Source organism: Rhineura floridana, chromosome 3 (genome assembly GCF_030035675.1).
Source record: "Rhineura floridana isolate rRhiFlo1 chromosome 3, rRhiFlo1.hap2, whole genome shotgun sequence".
Lineage (NCBI taxonomy): Eukaryota > Metazoa > Chordata > Lepidosauria > Squamata > Rhineuridae > Rhineura > Rhineura floridana.
In genome coordinates, this window is record NC_084482.1 from 16330422 (window position 1) to 16354502 (window position 24081).

Genomic DNA, 24081 nt, shown 5'->3' on the forward strand with positions numbered 1-24081 from the left:
ATTGAATAATTACAACTCACCAGTTTGCCCACTGATAAAATATTATGAGCCAAGTCTGGAACGAACAAACATTCTGACATTAGTCCAAGTTTGTCAAACTTAACCAGACCACGTGCTTTTACGGATTTCCGTGATCCATCAGCAAGTAAAACAAAGTCCTGCTCATCTGTAGACGTGTAAAACAGACTCCTGTCTTTGATTAATATATGGCTTGCTCCGCTGTCGACAATAAAGTTAATTTGTTCCAAGTCTTTAGACTTCTGTTTACAAACAAAGTTCACACGTCCCTGCTTCAAGCCTCCGTCCCTGGAGTTTCGCTTGACTGGACAATCTTTACGGAGATGCCCACAGGCCCCACAGGCAAAACAACACTTCAGCCGCTGCTGCTCCCGCTTGTTTTCCTGTCTGCTTTCGGCAGCCTGCTCCGGTTCAGCACATTTCTCCTCCTTGTTTCTGACAGCCTGCACCGGCTGGGCTCTCTGCGCCTCCTGCCTCCGCTGCCATTCCTGGGACAATTCCTGCAACGCGTCCCACATCTTTTTAGCCGACGGCTCGTCTCTCACACACATCAGTTGAGAATCCGATAGAGCCAAGATTATAAACGCCTGCGCCCTCTGATCTCGACACTTCCAGGCCACGGTCAATACCGCCGGGGGTTTCTCTTCAATCACGTCCCATAAATCCTCTGTTATCAGCAAAGCCCTCATCCTCGGCTTCCAGCTGGCAAAATTCTTCTCATTAAGTCGTTCCATCGGCAAGCCTCCCCCAGACAGGTTTACAGCCATGTTGCTCACCTCCGTCTGGTTCAATCAATCAAGCTGCCCTCTCTGGAACTCCGTCTGCCATTCAGACCAGCAACTTACTCCGGTGTAATGCGCTGTGGAGCGTAACCATCCTCTGCTACCACTGTTGGCTTGTGTGTTGTTGTGTGAAACAGCATACATTACGTTGGAGTTAAGTTGAGCAAGAAAACGTCTTCAGAGCATGTTAAGAGTCTTTATTAAGACATTAAGGCCAGAGGCTTAAGAGTAAATACATGTAGAGATTCTTCAGTCACCCCCCCCCCTTCTGGTACATCTCTCTCCATAGATGAACACAAAAGACAGCCTCTCAGCTCAGAGGCATAATTCAGAAGAGAAGAACACATAGTCTCTGTTAGAACTTTCCCAGTCGCTATCAGATGGCTACCATAGTAACGACCCTGGCAGTCCGTTCCCAGACAGAGCATAGACATAACTCCCTCTTAACCACAGTTACGTCTTCAAACTTGCAGGCTTCATGGAAAACTACTAGAGACAGTAATGCCTACTGGTCACCAGCCCAACACATGACTGACTTAAGTCCATTAATTTCAACGGGTCTGAGTAGATCTTAGTTGGAGACAATCCTGTGTCGTGTATTTTGGCCCTGAAAGCTTATTTGCCAATGTTAAGAGGATCCATTACCTGGCTGATGTTTTCTGGGGTCTGCATATTTAAGTAGGGAGTGCTTATTCCATACTTGAGGGAGTGTAGATGATGCACCAGACACAATTGGGTCCATTGGGCTGTGTTTAGTTTAGCATTCTGAACTTTTCATATGGAATTCTCCATGGCCCTTGCCCTTCTTTCCACAGGCTATCACATCACTTAGAGGTGAAGGGTTGAGAACATCCACCATGGCTTTCATCCCTCCAAGTTTGCGTTGGCACCTGGGAGGTTGGGGCGGGAACAGTTCGTCTAAAATTCCTTTGGATGCCTCATGATTGCAGAAGGTCCCTAAAATCTCCAACTGGGCTTTTAAAGCAGGGATGGGAAACCTGTGGTCCTCCCGATGTTGGTGGGCTACAACTCCCAGAGTTCCTGATATTGGCCACGCTGGCTGGGGCTGATGGCTCCCCCATCTGGAGGGCTGCAGGCTCCCCATCCCTGCTTTAATTGCACACAAGATCTGCTTTCATTTTCCATCCCAAGTTTGTACTTTTGCTGTTTAGCAGCATTTACCAGGGAGCCCTGATATAAGGAAGACAGGCTGCAGGCCATAATGATGATAGCTGAACTAATTGTATGTGGAACACGCCAGCTATATATGTCACATCTTTCAGTGAAGCTGCTCCATGCAGAGAGTAATAGCTTCCTACTGCTGATAGTAATTGTTACTTTTGGGCACAACATTTAATCCCTATCAGTTGGTAACTGAGAGAGAATTCCCTGGGCTAAATTTAACCATTTTGCTAAACTGCAAAGTGGAGCCCCACCAAATTAGGTTCCTTGAGTGGCATAGTAGTAATTTGGAAGTGTACTAGTGTGAATGATGAGTTTGGTCCTCTCCTCTAAGGATTCTTTAAAACTTATTCTCAAGATGTGGTATTTTCCCCCCTCTTGTTACCAGCTATATAGAATATTTGTAGGTGAATGACCAGAAGGAGCAGAGTACTTAGTACCAAATGAGGATGTATGGGAGGGTTGGCTGGCTGGTTGATACAGCGTATGGGTCAGAGAAGCCTCAGGCCCTAGGGTGCAGTTTGGGATAGGGGGCCCTACTTCATAGGAAGAACATAGGAAGCTGCCTTATATCAGGTGAGACTATTGTTCCATCTAGCCTAGCGTAGCCTACTCTGACTGGCAGCAACTCTCTAGCATCTTTCCAACCACATGCTACCTGATCCTTTTGCCTGGAGAAACTAGGGATAGGAGCTGGAACCTTCTGCATGCAAAGCATGTAGTCTATGCCTGAGCCACAGTCTATTAGGGCCATCTCCCAAAGCATCACGTGCTATCGTCTCTCTACAGCTGAATTCAAGTGTCGCCCAGGACAATTCCAGTGCAGAACAGGAATCTGCACCAACCCAGCCTTCATCTGTGATGGGGACAATGACTGCCAAGACAGCTCAGACGAAGCCAACTGTGGTAAGTTGTCTAATCCAAACCGAATGGTAAAATTATTTTAATGTTTTCTTAGTGTTTCACACACCTTTCCATGGAAGAGGCTCAAGGTCAATGTACAATGTAAAGCAATTAAAATGTACATCATCTATTTTTTTAAAAAAGTTAGGAATTCAGAAGCTAAAATGATGAAACTGAGGTTATCATACTTTGGACACATCATGAGAAGACATGATTCACTAGAAAAGACCATAATGCTGGGAAAAACAGAAGGGAGTAGAAAAAGAGGAAGACCAAACTAGAGATGAATTGATTCCATAGAGGAAGCTACAGACCTGAACTTACAAGATCTGAACAGGGTGGTTCATGACAGATGCTCTTGGAAGTCATTGATTCATAAGTCGTAATCGACTTGAAGGCACATAACAACAACAAGGAATTCAGAACTGTAAAATACTAGAGATGGGCAAATTTTTCTCCGACTCAACTTGGGTGAACTTGGAAATTATCAGAAATCTTTTTTTTAAATAATAATATCTCTGATAATTTATCTGAACAAACCTAAGGGCTTGAAAAAATGACCCCACTAGCCCATTCAGTCCTTTCCAGCCACCCCCCCAAAAAACCCCACCTTCCCTGTCCTTAACCTTTTGAGTAGCAGAAGCAGCAGGAGAAGAGCGGATCAAAGGGAAGGTTTTCCTTCTTTCCTTCTTTCGCCTTTCTTGCCCTGATGCTCTGGAAAAGAGTGTCGAGACACAAAGTCAAGGAAATCATGGGAGTGATAGTTCTTCCAAGACCCCTTCAATGGCAATAAATCCTGTTAGACTCCCTGACAAAAAGCCTGAAGGCTAAAGAGTTTGGTCCTTTCTCCTTTAAAGCCATTTTACTTTTTGCTTCCCTCCTGACAGCGGCGCATGTCTGCCTACCGAGCCAATTTAAATGTACCAACACCAATCGCTGTATCCCTGGCATCTTCCGCTGCAATGGGCAGGATAACTGTGGAGATGGAGAGGACGAGAAGGACTGTCGTAAGTCATGTTTGGAACAGAGCTAAGCTTGAATCAGAATGAGGACATAACTTGGCTATCTGCTCTCTCTGGTGCAGGGATGGGAAATTCCAGCTCCCATCAGCCCTAGCCAGGCCCTCCCTTAGCATGTGCGGGGCCCGGGGCAAAAGCATAGTTGGGGCCCCACCACATTTGCTCTGGGTCACCGTCTTGGTCTTGGCCGAGTTGCTGTAGGTGCGCAGGCACCAGTCCTGGAACTGCTGGCCTAGCTCGCTGTCCCCGGGGCAGCTACCACTCGCTGACTGCAGCAGTAGCAGCGGTGGCTTCAGCAGGGCAGGCGGGCGGGCAGGCGAACGAGCCCCTGTCCCGGGCGAAGAGAAAGAGAGCGAGCGAGTGCTGTGCCCTGCCTGGTGTGGTGAAGGTGAGCAGGCAGGGAGGGAGGAGCCGGCTTGTGAGCAGATCGCCAAGCGTGGGGGACCCCCAAAGCATGGGGCCCAGGGCAACTGCCCCGCTTCCCGGTGCCTACAGGCGGCTCTGGCCCTAGTCAGTATGGCCCAGCGGTCAAGGATGATGGGCGTTGTGGCCCTTCAGATATTGTTGGACAACAGGTTCCCTATCCCTACTGCACTGTCTCAGAAGAATAGATGTCGTCTTTGATCAGTACAATAAGCATTAATGTTTTGATTTATGTACTGGACTTGAGACCTGTGGGATTGTGTATATTTTGTGTTAAAAATATTAATGTTTCTGCCCCGCATTTTGCCCAAGAGTGTAATTTTACAGCCTGTAATAATGATACAAAGTAACCAAATGTGCTTATCAGCCATAATTCATTTTGCTTTATTTGGTCGTGGTGAGAGACAAAGAGTCATGCAGGACACTAAACCCCTGATCCTTGGAAAGCCTGATCAGTCCCTTCTCTGGCTTCCAAGACTTCAATGGACACAGCCCATACATGATTTTAAACTTTTCTTCCACAACTTTGAGAGCTAGAAACTCAAATGTATATATATAAAAAAGTGGGATTTCGAGCATGGAAAATTTCTCACCTAGTACCAGTTTCTGTACTTGAGTGGCAGCCATTACAGTATCGCATCATCCTGGTTATTGTCAAGGCGTAAATGAGTCAGCCTTTGCTGTGGGTAGACTCCTACCTATATTCTGCATTCTGTCCCAGAGCTGTCTTGTGACCCCTATTTCTCTTGCAGCGGAGGTGACTTGTGCCCCAAACCAGTTCCAGTGTGCCATCACCAAGCGCTGCATTCCACGGGTGTGGGTGTGTGACCGTGACAATGACTGCGTAGATGGATCTGACGAACCCGCCAACTGCAGTAAGGGTCTACTATGCATTGTGGGAGGTTGCCTGAGGGTCTTTAGCCTGGGAAGGTGGTGGTAGAATAGGCTGACTAACCTAGGAGCCTATAGCTTCTGGGTAAGAAGTCTGGGCTCCCCTTTGCGCTTTTGAGAAGATTATGTGCTTCATGCGTACAGCTTGGCCAGCCTTAGACATGTGTGCAGAAGATGACAAGATTTCCAATAGCACATTTAACATTAGAGGCATGGGCAAGCAACATCCTTAGGGGCAAGGATTTCCTTCCTCTTGCTCCAGATTGAGTTCGTATAGAGCATGGGTATCCAATGCAATGCCCTCCAGATGTTGTTGGATTCCAACTCGCATCAGCCCTAGCCAGCATTATGAGTGTTCGAGGATAATAAGAGTTGTGGTCCAACAAAAAATAATGGAGGGCACCTCATTGGCTGCCTCTGATCCAGAGGTTTGGACGTAGAAATGATTAATTTCAGAAAATTCTATCTAGAACTAGCACTTGTTTTGTTGCCGGGCACATAAGTAGGTCTGTTTTTAATTTTGCTCAGACAAATCCCAACAGTTCCACATTTGACAGACATGAACAAGAATGTACTCAGGTGTGCAGCTGGTGGGAACCTGCTTGTTTTCCATTATTGGAGCTCCTGCAAAAATTGAGCCTCCCCACCCAGCCAGGAATGGAATGGTGACAGGAAGAAAGGTGTATAGGAAGTACTCTGTCCCTGTAGGTAGAAAAGGAAACGCAGGAGGGGACGTGTCATTGGTGGTGGCAAGGGAAGGGCATTCTCTATAGCAGCCACTGAACTGTGGAATTCCCTCCCCACAGAGGTATGTCTGGCATCTTCATTATATGACTTTTGTCATGTGCTGTTGATTTATTTTTTTACCCTTGCCTTTGACACCTGATCAGTCATTTTGGAATGAGAGAGCCAGTGTGGTGTAGTGATTAAGGTGTTGGACTACGACCTGGGAGACCAGGGTTCGAATCCCCACACAGCCATGAAGCTCACTGGGTGACCTTGGGCCAGTCACTGCCTCTCAGCCTCAGAGGGAGGCAATGGTAAAACCACCTCTGAATACCGCTTACCATGAAAACCCTATTCATAGGGTCGCCCATAAGTCGGAATCGACTTAAAGGCAGTCCATTCAATTTTTTTCATTGACACCTGATACATTAGGACCTCTCCTATTCTTCTGATGTAAATGGCTTCTAATTTTAATATTGTTGTAAACTGCCCTGAGACCTTATAGTGAAGGGCAGGTGAAAAATCTAACAGCAACAAGAAGAAGTAATAGAAGAAAAGGAGGAAGATATTCAGAGCTTCAAAGTCCTCTTCCCACACAAAACCCTGGAGCATTTTTCAGCACCACCTGAACTTCTCGAGCTTATTATCTGTCTAGAATTGCGGCTTTTATTCTGGAGAAACCTGATTTTCCTTAAAAGCATCTTATTGGTTCTTTTATAAGAAAATCAATATTGGCAGACAAGCTTTGCTAAAAGAGCTTTCCCACTATCAGTCACAATGGGAGCATTGGGTATATTCAAGGATGCACTTTTAATGTCATTTCATACAGAGCAGTCTCCCCCAACCTGCTGCCCTCCAGATGTTGTTAAGACTCAGTCTCCTACCCCCTGACAACATGGCCAAAGGTTAGGGATGATGGGAGTTGGTAGTCCTAAACATATGGAGGATACCAAGTTGGGAAAGACTGACAGAGAGCAATGGACCTACAGGCCTGAGGCCTGCACCCTATAACACTTCCCAGAATCTGCAACAGCAGCACAGTGATTTTCTGGTCAACATCAAATTTAGAAAGGATGTCCTGAAACTCAGATGTTTGAAAACCACTAATCTTGTAATTGGTTACTATTTTTTGAATAGAAGATGTAATTTCTCAAGGATCCAAGTCCTGCAACAGACTCTGCATTTGGTGCACAGTTACTTACATGTGAAGGTTCAAACAGCTCTTTATAAGAAAAGCAGTCTCCTCTTCCTCCCCTATTCTTATTTTTGGGACAAATGGATGCAGCAGGCTTCCAGTGACATTTAACCTCCTCAGCCTTTTAAATGTTTCTCTCTTCACTCTCCCAGCACAAATGAGATGCGGGCTGGATGAGTTCCGGTGCAAGGATTCAGGTCGGTGCATCCCAGCACGCTGGAAATGTGATGGGGAGGATGACTGTGGGGATGGCTCAGACGAGCCCAAGGAAGAATGTGGTGAGTTGATGGTGCAGTTGACTGGTGAGCTGATCTCCAGTAGGACTTGCTCAGTTTCCTGTAATTTTTCAAAGGGGCAAGGAGTGGCATGTTTACTAGAGTCCTGAAGAGAGTCTGCATGGCTATGCTGCACAAGGGAAACAACACCCTTTGTAACATGTGCAGACCTAGATAGGAAGTCCCAAGGCAAAAGCTCCCATCATGCCCTCTCCCCATAAGCCCTGCAGATCAATTGCATCCCAGGTCCTCGTCCTATCTTATCAAAAAGGATGTCAATCAAATGAGGGGCCTTGGGAATGCCAATATTTTTTACTAAGATGCATCCAGACTGTTCTGAGTTGAGTTCAGACCTTGGCTGCTAAATCAGCCCTTCTCATTTCCACATGCTGCTGTCCAGATTGGTTCCTGACAATCTATTTAGCTAAAGCAAGGGTAGCCAACACGATAGCCTCCAGATATTTTGGGCCTGAGTTAATCATTGCTGACCATTGGCGATGCAGGCTGGAGCTGTTGGGAGTTTGAGTGCATTAACATCTGTGGGGCATCACATTGGCTACCCTGAGCTAAAGGCACAACTCTTTTCCTACAATGAGCACAGAGATGATGCAACAGAAAAGTTATCTAACTATCCCTGGGACACTTTTTAAATCTTAAATTAATTTTGTTACACATATATCAACACACAGAGAAAAGAACTAAACACTACTACAAATAACATACAATTACATGTAAGCACACTTTTGCAATGCGCATAGTGCTTTTTCCAAAGCAGTTAGTTTCATGAACAACAGCTGGCTCCAAATCTTAGTAAGTACTCTGAGATGCTTGTGCGCTATGGAGCCCACTCAGGAGGATAAGAGAGTTCCATTTGAGATATGATAAAAGCATTTTCTGATGTATTTGTGCTCACGCTGCTCTGTGTACTAGAAGTTGTCAAAAAGATGTCTTGTATGCATGGATGGCTTCTTTTTTATGGGCTTCATTTTTGATGATGTTTTTCATTTACTGATGCCATCCATTTCCTGCCCTTTCCTCTTCCCCCTTCCCCATGCTGCTCCTTTACTTTCAGACGAGCGCACTTGTGAGCCCTACCAATTCCGCTGCAAGAACAACCGTTGTGTGCCAGGCCGCTGGCAGTGTGACTACGACAATGACTGTGGAGACAACTCAGATGAGGAGAACTGTAGTATGTGCCCCCTTCAGCACTAAACGTGGAGAGCAAAATGTTTGCATGTGGGCAGAGGGAGATGATCTCCTGACTTGTTCGATTGGCTTGGTCCCTGTTGGATGGAGGAAGTAAAATGAGCATTGCTTGTGGGAAAAGGGCAAAGTAAAATGCTTAAATCATTCATCTCCTTTTCTATAAAGAAGCTCATGCCTCTCAGTGTAAAGAAGCAGGAAGTGGATTTGAAGCTGGAATGAGGTAGATCAGTCAGTGATAGGGAACCTGTGGGGCTCCAGATGCTGCTGGGCTCCCAACACCCATCCCCAGCCAGCAAAGTCAATGGTCAATATGAGAGTCAATTATGGGAGTCCATAATTAAGGCAGCATCCTTAACATACTACACTTTGCAGGATTCTTTGGGAGAAGCCATTACTGTTAAAGTGTTTTAAATATAAGGTGTGGATGTGATCTCAGGAGGCAGGATCTTTTGGAGAAAAGTTTGATTGGGGCTGAACTAGGAGGCACCTCCCCACTTCTGAAGCATGATATTTAACTTTTCTCACCCTATATCAGCAATGCTGATTTTAAGTCTGCCTTCCCCTCCCCAAGCCTAACTGAAGTGAGAGATGATCTTAAAGATGCCCATCCTTTGGCATCCCCAAGCATGGGAGGGAGTTCAACAATTACAATTCTTTTAGGTGAGCTTTGCTCCCATTGGCTGGTAGTACAAATAGCTTTGCTGCTGTTGGTTGGTTATTGGTTGTACAGCATACAAGGTGGTCCAAAAGAGAGTCAACAAGCGATATGGGGTAGGAGGAGGAGAAATCCCAAATGACTGACTCACCTATCATATGATAATTGCAGTCATCCCAGGGTGGTCATATGGTTCCTTCCTAACATCTTGTTAGAAGCCAAGGAAGTTGCAAATCAGCCCAGGCCTCCACCAAGCATTTTTTTAAAAAAAAGGTTTACAATGGATGCCACTCATCACTTCCCACCTCCCCCTACCCTTGCCCACTCCTTTAGACTCTAGACGTGACTTTCTTTCGGTTTGTTTTTTACCATGTTGTGTAATTTGAGTTTGTGCCATTTCACCTCATCTTACGTTTTTCTCCATTTTCACACTGTCGTATCGGGGCTTGCAGAGGTAGGTTTCCAGCAAAAATATTTTTTCTTCCCCTTTAAATCCTTGACTGTGTTAGTTAGAAGAAATGGCAGCCAGGGAGCAGGTTGGGGGACAAAGGTATTAAGATTTCATCTGCATTCCCAAGTATTTCCCCCGCCACCCCCAAAGGAATTGGATGGAGAGGGTTTCTGTATGTGCTGCTTGCTTGCCTCCCAGTGATCTGCCCTTCTTCACAGTCCTTTCTTCTGTAGGACAAACCAGGCTGGATAATGTTTCTCCCATTACTCTGCTGTCTCTCCTATATCTGTCTTTGATGGAGAAAGTGGTTTGCGAAATAGTACATGAATCCTCTCCAGCAGGATAAAGTTAGAAGAGTGTGGTGAAGTTCCAAGCATACATCCACTTTCTCCTTAGCAAGCCTTCCATTCCCAATGGATGGGGCTCCTATGGCATCCCTTTAAGGCAGCATCTCAAGTGTCGTAAACTTAGTCTGCGAAAAAGCAAAGGCAAGAGCAGGCAGGACACTGCTGCAGAGCACACAGGTGCAGTGCAAGGATAGGGTGACGGTGAGGGTACGGCCATACTGGTGCACCAGCAGAAGCAATCTGGCACTCCCACTGGTGTGCCTGCACAGTGTCACTCTTAGTGCCACCCTGCCCAATCAACACACCATTCAAGTTTGCAGCTGCAACTATGTTGGTATCAAGAGGGTGGTGGCCCAGCACTTACCGTGCTGGCCGTTGCTGAGCAAAGGACAACAGAATTGGGGGAAGGCCATAGCTAACTGGTAGAGCACATGGCTTGTATGCAAAAGGTCCCAGGTTCAGTCCCCAGGGTCTCCAGGTTGGTCTAGGAAAAGACTCCCGTTTGAAACCCTAGAGAGCCACTGCCAATCAACATTCACAGTACTGACCAATATGGACCAATAGTCTGACTTGGTATAAGACAAAATTCCTACATTTGTAACAGTTGTAATAACATTAATCAAAAAATACTCCCAGAGGCTTCCATCAGACCACAAGCAAGATTGCAGAGTAAATTGGCAACGGTGTGTCTCCTTCTCCCATCTGTAGCATCTGTAGGTGAAATTAAGTACACGTCACCTTCGTGTGGCAAGTTTCCCTGCTCCCGAATGACATCCAGTTAAGTGCAACAAGGAAAAGGACCATGAAACTTGCAGCACCATGTGTCTGGATATTACAGGGAAAAGAGAAGAAATGACAGAGCTAAAAAGCTGGGATCTAGAGGGCATAAATAAGCTGTCACTCTCCTGCTCCTCTCTTTGCTGCCTATGACTGCAAGGCTGCTATGTGGTGGTGGTGAAGATGCTTCTTTAGCTATTAAGCAGCATGGTGTCATATCTTCCACTGCTGGGACTTGCAGTTGAGACAGGATGGATGGGGCAGCTACTACTCTCTGCCAGAAGCTGCTGATACAGAGAATATGGTTTGATATAGCCAGAAACCACTATTGTACTACCTCTCCCCCGATCCTCTGTGGCCTTTCCTGTGTTCTTTGTTGTGTTGAAGTCAAAAGAGTCTGCTTTGTTAAGAGTAATAAGATTGCTTATGCCTCCCCAGTGAAGCACTGGGAATAATAAGCAGCAGTGTTTGATCCCTGAAGACACACGCCACCCCCTCTCCTGTGGTCGTTGGGATCTTCCAGCTCACCTATTTGCACGCTCTTTCTGCCTGCAGAGCCCAGACCTTGCTCTGAAAGCGAGTTCTCTTGTGCCAACGGACGTTGCATTGCTGGCCGCTGGAAGTGTGATGGGGACCATGACTGTGCTGATGGCTCTGATGAGGTAAGGAGCAGTAAGGCGCAAAGAGAGACGGATTGGACGGCACAAGGCCTTGCCTTCTGTGGTTTCTTGGGGGAGAGAACTTCGCAGGTTAACTCTATGAAAGGTGTAGGAAAACTTATTTGAATGCTGCTGCTTATTAATCTGATTGGCCACTGTAAGTGAGTGCTTCGTAACACCAAAGGCCTAGCTAGCCCTTGCCAAGCACAAGACATATGAGTTTGAGATTTCAAAGGGATAATGAACACTGCTGGTGGTGAAAAGGTTAAAGGTTTATTAGAGCAGCATTTACAAGCAGCTAAAATGAAACTAAATAGCTAGCAGGGCTCTGCCTCCCCCCCCCCCAATCTTACACTCTTAACTGGCTAGAAACCTCCCAACACCACACTGAGGATGCTTGCCTGGGAGGGGTTGCGCCTTCAGTCATCTTGATAATTGCTTCTTGATGATACTTCGAGGCTGTGTTAGCCCCCTGGAGGCTTAATCTTCCCGATCTAGGGGTCCTGTATTGATCCCTCAAAGACCCCCTGGGAGGGGGCACCTCATACTTAGGAGATCATTATCTTTCCATCACCTAGATAGCTGGTTCTCCTCCTCAGGTGATCTCTCCTGACCATGCATGTGGTACAGCTTCTGCTTGAGAATGCAGCTTAATGGCTTGTTTTGACTATCAAGTGCTTTGTTTACATGAGTAGAGTGAGAACATTCATAGGCCAATTAGCTGACTGTCCCTGCCATACACAAGCCGGCCTGGCAAGCAGGAGTGTGTGACAAGCTGGGTTGTTTTGATTACTGGAACAACTTTCCCAAATGCTGTTTCTGAATACAGAGAGAGTAAAACTTCTTTTTCAGTTTTTTCTAAATAATATCACAAAGCCTGTGCTTTGAGCTCCCTAAATTTCCATACTAAGCAATGACAGTGTGCAGAAGCAATCAGCCCCCCCATAACTCAGGGGTTTGAGGCAATAATCGGGGCAGAGGCCATGTGCATGCCATTTCTAAGCCTCCTTGTACGTCAAGATTCTTGCGGAGATATATGGTGCTACAGTAGCAAAAGCTGAGTTTATAAGAACTCTTGAAAAAGCATGGGGATAGTACAGGGACGCTGCAGTCCTATATACACTTACCTATATAAAACCTGTCTGTTCCATGTTCCCTTTCCTTCCTTCCCACAGAAAGAATGCAAACCTCGCTGTGATCAAGACCAATTCCACTGCAAGAGTGGTCACTGCATCCCACTGCGATGGCGCTGCGACGCTGATGCTGACTGCGGGGATAGCAGCGATGAAGAGGACTGCGGCACTGGGGGTAAAATCCCTCATGGGAAAGAGATTATGATACTGGGTTTCAGCTTCTTCATGTCAGCGATGCATCAGTGCTGAGGCAGCAGCAGCAGCAGCGGAACTGGAGGAAGGATGTCTGTATACCTGCAGATAGCAAGTTACAAGGGTGCTCTCATTTCCCTCCAGTGTGTAAGCTGCCCTTGGCAAGCAGATGCAGGGTATGAGAGGGTGCTGGGCAGCAGCAGCATCTCTGGTGGGTGTTGTTGGGCCCTGGCTGTGATGGCAGAGCTCCAATCAGTGCTGGGTGACTTGATTTAGCCACCCTTATAATTTTCCACAGTGCCCCAGAGTGACACTAGATGAAGGACATTTTGGGAAATTAAAAGGGTGGCTAGATCCAGCTGCTTGGAATGCTGGGCCAAAACAAAAAACTTTAAGGGGTCCCCTGTAGGAATGGGGTTCTTTGCCTAGTTCCGATCTGCTTGTATTCTGATAGTCCATCATTCCATTCCAATCTCCCCTTTTTTGTTCCTGCTTGCTTTGATGCTTGCCAATTCAATCTGCTGGTTTTTGGTTTTTTGGTTGCGAAAAAAATTGCATAGTTTTTAATGTAAATGATCATGGTGGTTTATTTTTTCCTCCTGCTGGGAGGAAGGGCGGGATATAAATCAAATAAGAAATAAATAAATATTTATCACACCTACACACTGTTATGAATGCATAAACTTAGATATAATTACAAAGATAATTATGTAAAATTGGGGGGAACTTTTAAAAAAATCAGCACGGATTACAAACGCGGCCCACCGCAAAAACTCCTTGCCGATTACAGCCGCAGCCCACCGCAAAATCAGTGCCATTCCGAAAAGATAGCAGACTGACGAATTCAGTTGGAATCTGGTACTAAGTCTGATTTAGTGGATATCCTCCCCCATTCCTAGTCTCCTGTCAGGTGCCCAAGGATGCCGGAGGCTACCAGCCCCGATCAGGTGGTACACGCAAGGCACTTGCTGTGGAGCTCTTCATAACCTATGTTTTTAAGACCTGTGGTATTTAGTTGTAGCTTGAGTGTGGTTCTCAGTATCATACCTTTGCAGTCCCTCCCCTCCCCCTCCAGCAACAGTGTTCAGAGGGGGTTAAGTAGCTGATGCACCTTCCTTTGCAGTGCGGACCTGCCCCCTGGATGAGTTCCAGTGCAACAACACCCTGTGCAAGCCACTGGCCTGGAAATGCGATGGGGAGGACGACTGTGGTGACAACTCTGACGAAAACCATGAGGAATGCTGTGAGTGTTCCTGCCTTCTTGGACACATACCTCAAAAGTTCATTTCTGTACATGTACATGCTGCTCTCTAGAACTGAGAAAGTTCAGCATCTGCGTCATAGGGAAGGGTCCACTCAGGTTGGAAGGCTAGGAAAGGCCTCAGCCTGAGAACTTGGCAAAGACATTGCTAGTCACAGCAGACTAGGTGGATTACTGTTCTGGCTTTTCATATTCTGTTGTGTACTGGATCCATATTTATTGATGATGCACAATCATGAGCACAAGAAAAATGTTCTAAGTTCACTGAGTACGTGGGCCTTCAGAAAACCAGCAGGCATCCTGAGTTTTACAAGTCTTGCCCCTGTTCATTTTCTCCAAAGCTGAAATGTCAGCCCTCGTGGGAAGCCAGGAATGGAGGAATGATTGTTTTGGAGGAGAGGAGGGACAGAGAGACAAGGCCTGCGTTGTTGGCCTCCCGTTCCTGCCTTGAGTCACAGTAGCCTTGTGCTTTTCTGAGTCCCTCTGGCTTCCATGTTCACTCTCACCATTTGTTTCTGTTTATTGGTGCAGTGAAGTTCCAGTGTCCCCCCAACAGACCGTTCCGCTGCAAAAATGACCGTGTGTGTCTCTGGATTGGCCGCCAGTGTGACGGTATCGATAACTGTGGTGATGGCACTGATGAGCAGTTCTGTGGTAAGTGCCTCCCCACCCACCCCCACCACCCTTATAACATTCACACAGAAAACTTTCACACAGACACTCAAAGAACTTTCACACTGCCACACATATACTTTCACACAGAAAAAGGGCTCATTCAGGTATGTGTTCATATAGGGTATGTTTTAACTTTATTTGGCCAGGGTGTGTTTTCATTCATACGGGAAAGGCTTGTTTGTTTATTTATTTATTATTTATTTATTACATTTATACCCCACCTTTTTATTCATGACAGAAACCCAAGGCAGCTTACATATGGTTCCCAGGCGATCTCCCATCCAGGCACTGACCAAGCCTGACCCTGCTTAACTTCAGCAGGGAGCTGGCCTTATGTGCCTTCAGACCCTAGCCTTCCTTGGTCCTTTCTCCCTTGCTCCAGTCCAGTCTCTGCCCTCTGCCTGGTACCCAGCAATCCCATCCCTGCCACCAAAAATGTAGGAGAATTTTTTCTCCATTGGGATCTTTTGCTGGAGGTCCTTAAATAAATTTGAAGACACAGGCTTGAAGCAAAAAGGTAGGCCTTTATTCTTTACAAGCATATACATATGCACATGCAGGGTCAACCTCCAGAAACATCCAGGAGAGACTGCCCTGAGGCACTGTGTGCAAGCTCTTTTATAGAGTACAGTTACAGCATGTGACAATGATTTCACCAATCTTATGAGTTCCTGCCCACCCAACATCACAGTTCCTCCTCTCTACAATTGTTCCAAACCAATCAGAAAGTATTAGCTAACTCCAGTGGTTGATGGGAGCTGTAGTCCAGCAGCATCTGGAGAGCCATGGAGTGGCCACCCCTGCTATAGGGGTTCTTATGTCTTTATACTTTCTCAGAAATCCCATTTCCTTACTTGTAAAATACATAGCTCAAGAGAGGGGATTATATTTAAAACACTTGAGCTCATTTTGAAGCCACACAGACTAAAGGAAAAGACTGGTTAACTCTGGCTAACTAGCATTTTTTTAGCCTCTGAGATATAGAGGCAGGCAAGCAGGCCACCCCAGATGTCCCCTTTTCTTTTTGAAAACATAATTATAAAGTTGTAAATTTAATACACTGGATTGTTTAAAATCATTATTAAAATCTTTCTATTTCTCTTCATTAAAACATTTGATTATGCTATAAAACTTTTCTCCTTTAGATGGCATTCAAGAATCAAACATTGGCAATCACAGCTTTTTCTCATAATTTATATATTCCTTGATTCCAAACAATAAAGTAATTAATTTTCTGCATCTGGTCTTGGCGAAGAAACAGAAGGTCTCTATGAATTAAATGCTAAGATTTAGGGTTCCCTATACGTATGAATCTCAGGGCCCCAATAGGCCTGAAGTTCAATACTTAACTCCTTATGATTATAAAAGAAATGTGCCTTGTTAATATCTATGATTATATATGTGCGGATACATAAAATTCCCCATTAGTTAAACCTTGGTAGCTAAAGCAGGGGTGGGGAACCTGTGCCCTCCAGACATTGTTGGACTCCAGTTCCCTTCAGTCCCAGGCAATGGCCAAAGGAACATGGATGATGGGAGTTGCAGTCCAACAACATCTGGAGGGCAAAAGGTTCCCCATCCCTGTACTAAAGCATCGTTTCCCAGGCATCTGGTAGGTGAGACTCATATTTCTATGAATTCAAATTGAAAGCAACATTCAGTTCTAGATTCCTAGTAGTTTGCTTTTCAGAGTATGCAAGAATAAGAATTACCCATGCTTTGGGGGGGTGTATCTGCATGTCATTGTTCTGAGTTTGCCATGCAGAGATGCAACAGGCAAGGCCATCTATGGATCTCTCTGACTGAATGTTCCAGTCACATCTCTACTATGGAGACACTCTTAACTTCCCAGATTCAGTATCTTATTCTTTTGGTGGGGAGAGGGGAGGGAGAAGTCAAGGGATAGGCAGAGACTAATTTTGACTTCACAGCACACTCCCTGCATTTCTCACTGTCATCTCTGCAATCTCATAGACTTGCCAACTACCAGGCCCAGGAGCTGCAACCATGAGAAGAATGAATTCCTCTGCAAGAATGGGAAATGCATCAATGCTGAGCTTCGCTGCAACTTCTTTGATGACTGTGGAGACGGGTCTGATGAGGACAGTTGCTTACGAGGTGAGGAAATGAATACGTAGCGCCACTGGGCAGGTGGGAGAGGGGTGTAGTGAGAAGGAGCAGCATTAGAAACCCAGGTATGATGAACACCACGAAGCTGTGTGTAGTTTGACAGGTCACAAATGTGCTTCCCACTTCGCTTCCAGCTGCTCGCTTGTCTCTCCCATCGGTGCTGCCTGATGCAGGATTTGTCTGTTTCTGTTTTCTGCCTGCAGATACCAAGGCATATGGATGTCACACCAATGTGACTATGTGCGGCGATGAGGCCAAATGCATCCAGGCCACTTCATCTGTGTACTGCACCTGTCGCAATGGCTTCCAGAAAGTGGCAGACAAGAATTCCTGCCAAGGTACTGGGCCAAGTAATAGATCCTGTCAAGGCCAGATGTTAGCCAGTCACTTGAACAGAGTCAACTTGAAAACTTGCTGTAAAGTTTATAGAGAGATGCATTGGATATGAGGCAAAATCACCTTCCCTGAAGTCTTGTCAGGCATATGTAGGGATGTGCAAAAACTGCTGCTAGTGAAATTAGATGGTAGCCAGTCACTTGAACACCCAACAAAGTCACCTTGAAAACTTGTGAGTCCCTTTGAAGTTGATTCTGAGATGGCGTGGGTTGGGCCCAGAGCAAAAGGGTAGCAGCAAGAGTGAGGAGGAGGCCTCTGAGGGCCCCTCCTCCCTCAAACCCTGAAACCACTGGATGTGTTTTATCCTGCTGGTTCTCACCTTCAGGAGTTTTAACGTCTACCACTAGCTGTTAATATTCTGCAGGTTTGCATGTAGATGGTTGTTGCAATTAAGCAGTTGCAGTTTTGGCTCCTGCTGGGAGGAAGGGCAGGATGCAAATCAAATAATAAATAAAATAAAAATTTGGCTCTTTCAATTGGTGTCTGTTCTGGGAAGACTGAAGGACCTAGTTATGTTGAACCAGATGAAGTTGGGGAGGGAGCCGCCTCTGCAGTGAATAAAAGGGAAGAAGAATCCATAATTAGGGGAGGGGACCCTACATATAGCCAGTAGAAGGCCCTGAGTAAGGCTGCCCGGCAGAGCTCTCCTGATGAATGTCATCAAGTGGGCTGATGACCTGGGATGCAGTGACTGTCATTTGAGCCTCCCTTTAAACTTTACATTATTCATCCCAGGTCCTGTTTAATGACAGTGATTGTGGACAAGTCAATTCTTGCAATCCACTATAAAGCAGTAAATTAACACCTTATTGGCAGGGAGATTGGGGGGCAGGGAGCAAACATATATAAGAATGGCATCGTAAGTCCTAATGATTTTGGGATTCAGAGCACTCTCCCAGCTTCTTAATAATAATTAATAATGAGAGAATATTACCTACAACCATAGCATCTCTTTGTAATGCCTGTACAAAAAGGACTTTAAAAGATGGGTCCTGCTTGCAGGCTCACAACTTAACCATAACAAGACAAGCAAAATGAGGAAAGGGGAAGAGTCACGTGAGGGAAGGGTGTATTGCTAGGGTTAGGGTCAGCCCCCCTAAAAATCCTCCCATATTTTTTTCAAAAAAATAAATAAATTTCTTACTGGGGGGAAAAATCTGCCCCCTACTTTTTTGGTCCCATCTGCCCCAAAACTTTTAGGCTGGCTACTGGCCTGGTTAGGGGCTATGAGCAGCAGTCAGATTTAGCATCCTATTCATGGACCTTCTTATGAAAATCTAAATGGATTTTTCTGTTCCAACTTTTTCTTTTTCTTTTACATGCATTCCTTCAAAGGAATTGCACTTCCCTTGAGGAAAACATTATTCCCAAATTGGCCCTGAGTTGATTGTCTCAGTGAGCTTTGATCCTGTTCAAAAATCTCTTTCTTTAGTACTTAACAGTCCTATTCATAACCCATCATTATATAATTGGGACCAGGACAATTTATTGTATGTCTCAATGCACTTTTGAGTGACACTTTAGTATTTATAATATTGAATCTCACCTGCCATTTTTATTTTCCCAGCCATAGTCACTCCAGTTTTTACATACTAGTTTTTCTAGAGCTTATTTTAAAAAGTTTAGGAAAAACTTTGAAAAGTATTCCAAGCATTTGCGGGGGGGGGAGTATTATTCCTTATCAATGAAATCCCACCCCTCTTTTGTTCTAAAAAACTAATAGTACTGGATAGGCACACATATTTATTGTACTTTTTTTTAAAAAGGGATGAAAATAATTGGGTTTGCAGAGGGTGGGAGAGGGGAAGAACATACTGCTCTCTACCAATGATGTTACAGGTACTATCCAATAGGTCAAAATGCTGTAGTAGGTGACTGTAACAGCCATAGTCAATTCTATTACAGAAGTGCCGGTCTTGTACTTCAGGGAACTGCTGGGAACTAGTTTGGCTCTTCCTGTACACTGCTTGAATTGCTTTGGAAATTACTTCAATTTGACCAGAGACAATGGGGTGGGGGGAATACTGTATTGTAGGAAAACATAGTTCTACCATAATGTTATACTCTGTAATTCAGTTTACGGCATTTGCATCCAGTCACTTTGTATCTGTGTCTCCCCTCCTCTGCACAGATGTCAATGAGTGTCTGAACTTTGGGGCTTGCTCTCAGCTCTGCAACAACACAAAAGGCTCATACATGTGCACTTGTGCCAAGAACTTCATGAAGACCCACCAAATGTGCAAGGCAGAAGGTACCAGTGCACTTGGCTAAGGGGGACTTTATCCTAGAGGTGGTGACACTTGTGTGATGTCTATGTGTACACATGCTTATGATATTTAGCAGACATGTGCGATAAGGTGTTGCTTAGCGTGACATATAACTTAAGGCATGACTGTCATGGGCAGATGTCCCTGGCCAAAATCTCTTCTTCGTGTAGATTCCCTTAGCCAGCCAAAGATTTTACCTGCCACCACCACCCTATCTCAGCTTCGTCTCTACTTCTGTCATGATCAAATAAAAAAAACCAGGATGCCATTTATTTTTACAACCCCTGTGGCCACCATTGAAGAAGCTCCACCAGTTGACTTCAGTGGGAGGGAGCTCAGAACATTCTGGGAATTGGGAGTGCTTCATTTTGGCAGGATCTTGCCCAGTGGCTGTCCCTTCTCCCCCAGTCCTCTTATTTCAATAGATAGGATTCTCATTCTTTAAAATGTAAGCAGATAGGATTGTTATGTGTACATAAGTTCCCTCACCCCTGCCAATGTTCTTTGGGCCTAGGACCCAAAGAATTATCCATTCCCTCCCCTTTTTTTTCCTTTACGTGTGTGATACATGCTGCAATATGCATGTATGCTTTTGTACCAGGGCCTCAGTTGTAGGCCACATCCAAAGAAACACACACATGCAAGTAAGTGGGGCTTCCCCAGTGTTGACTATGGGGTACTTCCATCTCCCTAGCTGGCAGGAAGAACCCCCATGAGAGTGCAGGGTCTGGACTGCAATCTGGTGTTTAGTGTGTGTGGCTGCTTCCCAAGTGAAAACTCTGCATGAGGACACAGAGTACATCGGTGCTTTATTTCTAACTGCACACTTTCTTCTCTGACAAGATTGTCCTCCTTACATCACCCTCCCTCCACCATCTTGTTTGCTTAAGTGTGATGAAGACAGCTCTCATTTAGATGTTGGGCTCATAATGATCAGTTCAAAGGTTCTTCCTCTTCCTTTTCAGGGTCCGAATACCAGATACTTTACATTGCTGATGACAACAAGATCCGCAGCATGTACCCCTTCAACCCCAACTCGGCCTATGAACCTGCCTTCCAAGGGGATGAGAATGTCCGCATTGCTGCCATGGATGTGTACGTCAAGGGCAACAAGATCTACTGGACCAACTGGCACACAGGGCGCATCTCCTACCGTGAGCTGCCATCCTCTGCTGGCTCTAGTGCCTCCAATCGCAACCGACGCCAGATTGATGGTGGTGTCACCCACCTAAATGTAAGTGGCAGGAAGAGTGCATGAGAAAATACAGCTGAGAGGGCTGGAGCTGTGGCTAGCCAAACTGTTGAACTGCATCTTGCTCCTGCTGTCCCTTCACAGATCTCGGGGCTGAAGATGCCACGGGGCATTGCCATTGACTGGGTGGCTGGGAACATTTACTGGACGGACTCGGGGCGTGACGTCATCGAAGTGGCACAGATGAAGGGTGAGAACCGCAAGACACTGATCTCGGGCATGATTGATGAGCCGCATGCCATTGTAGTGGACCCGCTCCGAGGGTAAGACAGACAGGCCCTACCCTGGTTTACCTTTGCAACTTTCTGTGCCCTTCGATCCTCCAGGGTGACCTCACAGAACATCTGTATCTTTACAGTACCATGTATTGGTCAGATTGGGGGAACCATCCTAAAATCGAGACAGCAGCAATGGATGGGACACTGAGGGAGACGCTTGTACAGGACAATATCCAGTGGCCAACAGGTGAGTCCAGTCTGGGAGTGGTTTCAACCTTTGCTCATGCTGAGCCAGAGTTGACACAGGAAGCCACACTTGGGGCTACATCTTCACTCCACAGATTCTGCAACAGAAGTGCACTGTGCATATTTCCTATACGTAGGAACATAGGAAGTTTCTTTGTGGCCCTTGTCCTGTCTACCAGTATTGTCTTTTGCTATTGGCAGTTCTCCCAGGTTTCAGGTACAGGAATGTCTCCCAGTCCTGCTTCCTGAGCTCCTCTTAGCTGGAGACGCCAGGAATTGAACCTGGGACCTTGTGTGCTCCACCATTGAGCTATGGTCCCGCCGGTGGTTGTCATTCATTCAAGATGCAGGTTTTCTTCAAAGATTTTGGAATTTTATGGCAAGGGTCAGGGTTATGGAAGAAGGGGGAAAGTGTACAAGATTTGGAGATGAGGGGAGAGAAGAACTGTGAGGAAAGTGGGGCATGGAACTGTGCAGAGGATACTCAAGCCCCTACATTTGATCTCTGGGCGTTCTGCTAGGAGAAGGGCTTTTTTGCCTTTGGCTGACACACAACCAGAGAGATTAGGAGGGGTGGAAAGTCTAAAAGTTTGCCTCCTCCACTTGCCCTGTTCAAGACAGCCACGTGCAAAAACTGCCCTCTGAGGATCTTGCACACCTTCCCAAGCAACAGGTTTCATGTTTTGGGGGAAGCCCACTTCATACTTTGGACACATACATACAGTATCTGCTTTAAGAACCCAGATTTCTAACCCACGATGGGGAAGGTGGGAATGTGCTTGATAAGGTTTTTTTTAGAGTTGTTTGCGCAGTTAACTGTTGAAACCTACACATTGATTGCTGTGGCTTGCCTGCAGGTCTGGCTGTTGATTACCATAACGAGCGCCTGTATTGGGCTGATGCAAAGCTCTCTGTGATTGGCAGCATCCGGCTCAATGGCACTGACCCCGTGGTGGCCATTGACAGAAAGAAAGGTAAAAGGAAAAAAAAAAGCTTTGAAAGGATCTAGTGGTAGTTCTTCCTCCACCTCTTTCTCGACGTTTCCAGTGCCCTTTTTGTTATTGACAAAATAACTAAATAAGGCCAAGGGTAGTGATCACAGTCCAAAGACACAGGCTGAATCTTCATGGGGAGCCTATCCCAAATCAGCAGCTGTAGTGCTAGACCCCCTTCAGTGGTTGGCACTTCCTCCTAGAGAGGTATCTTTGTCCAATAATAGTACTACAGCTGGAGGTGGGAGAATGATGCTATCTGGATGTAACCTAAGAAGTCACCACCCATTATATGGGCTCTTCTTTCAGAGAACATGGAGTATTTATGTCTGCCATTCCCACAGGACTCTGGATCTCTATGTTCCCACAGTGCCCGAAAATGGGGCCATTGTTCTTTTCTAGCGTCTCTCTTCACTCCCTTCCCCCAGAAACAGATACACAGCACACCTGGCAGAACTCAAGATCCTTTCAGTATTCCAAGCAATGTGTTCAGCAGAAGTTTCTAAGACCTCTTTCACTTTGTTTTACCCCAGGGCTCAGCCACCCTTTCAGCATTGACATTTTTGAAGACTACATCTATGGCGTCACCTACATCAACAACCGCATCTTCAAGATCCACAAGTTCGGCCATGGATCTGTCACCAACCTGACAGCTGGGCTCAACCATGCCACTGATGTGGTACTTTACCACCAGTACAAACAGCCAGATGGTTAGTACTGCATCTTGGGGCATCAGGCCTTCCTAGCTAAAGAGGGTAGGGACTCATGTTGATCTCATACATGTCAAACACGGGGAAGAAATAAAGATGGGTGAGGAACTCTCTGGATGTGAACAAGTAAGCACTAGTATGATGCTGGTTGGAGGTCTGGGTCTAATTTAGGATGCATGCAGACAGACAGGAGAGGAGTCAGAGAAGACGGTGAAGGCATTTCGTACGACAAGGAAGGCCAGAGAAAAGAAGACAAAGAGAAGACCAACCATGGTAATCTATGGTTTGGTATGAAGTCTAAATTGTCAGACCATGGTTTGTGATTGGGTTTTGATGTCACAAGCAGTTCACTCCTCCCTCCCTCCCTCCCTCCCTTCACAAAGGCAGGCAAAGCTGTCCAGGAAGGGCTAGGTTATAGTGGCATGCAAACCTGGCATTCGCAGATCGTTCCCAAAGAAGCCAAGATCATAAACCAGGCTTGGAAATTAGCTTATTTAGGAGGAACACTTTGTAGTAAGCTAGTGCTTCTTGTTACTTTTATCCACTTGCATGAAAGGTGAGGCAAAGTGGCAGCAAATGGGCTGCATACACCAAGCCGCTCATTCACAGTAGACCAGCATAAGCCAGGAATCCTGGTTTATTGTGATGTGTGAACACAGCCAGTGTCTGAACTGACAAATCTAATTAGTCATAGTTCTGCCTCAGAAGGCAGCTGTACCATACAAACAGAAGGGCTGGAAGATTAACCATCGTTTGCCAATATATTTGGAGGCTTAAACAATGCTTTGCATGCTGAACTATGGTTAGTGCATACCATGGTTTGGAGTGATGACTGGTTGGGTCAAAGCCAGTTTTCAGATATTTTTTAATGTGTTCAGATGTTTTTGTGTTAGCTGAAGGAAGATAGGGCACGAAAGCAATGCTAGGTTAAAATCAGGGAAAGAATTGGGGAAGTCATATCCTAAGCTTAAGACCAATTCTACACTACAGTGGAACAAGCTGCCTAGGCTGGTAGTGGAATCTCCTTCCTTGTGGGCTTTCTAGAAATGTTTGGAAAGAAACCTGTCAGGAATGCTGTTCAGATATCCAGGTGAATGTCT

General features: G+C 45.8%; 1 protein-coding gene across 7 annotated transcripts in view; it reads left to right on the top strand.

Moving 5' to 3' along the window:
- LRP1 (LDL receptor related protein 1) overlaps positions 1-24081 on the top strand; it is a 448332-nt gene that overhangs the window by 399068 nt on the left and 25183 nt on the right. For all 7 annotated transcript variants that reach the window (XM_061614615.1, XM_061614609.1, XM_061614610.1 and 4 more), the window contains 17 exons: positions 2772-2888; positions 3773-3892; positions 5080-5202; positions 7292-7417; positions 8487-8603; positions 11406-11512; positions 12685-12817; positions 13958-14077; positions 14627-14749; positions 16745-16888; positions 17104-17238; positions 19428-19547; positions 20529-20797; positions 20900-21078; positions 21174-21280; positions 22137-22253; positions 22805-22981. In XM_061614615.1, the coding sequence (XP_061470599.1) occupies positions 2772-2888; positions 3773-3892; positions 5080-5202; positions 7292-7417; positions 8487-8603; positions 11406-11512; positions 12685-12817; positions 13958-14077; positions 14627-14749; positions 16745-16888; positions 17104-17238; positions 19428-19547; positions 20529-20797; positions 20900-21078; positions 21174-21280; positions 22137-22253; positions 22805-22981 (2334 nt within the window). The remainder of the gene's footprint in view (positions 1-2771; positions 2889-3772; positions 3893-5079; positions 5203-7291; positions 7418-8486; positions 8604-11405; positions 11513-12684; positions 12818-13957; positions 14078-14626; positions 14750-16744; positions 16889-17103; positions 17239-19427; positions 19548-20528; positions 20798-20899; positions 21079-21173; positions 21281-22136; positions 22254-22804; positions 22982-24081) is intronic.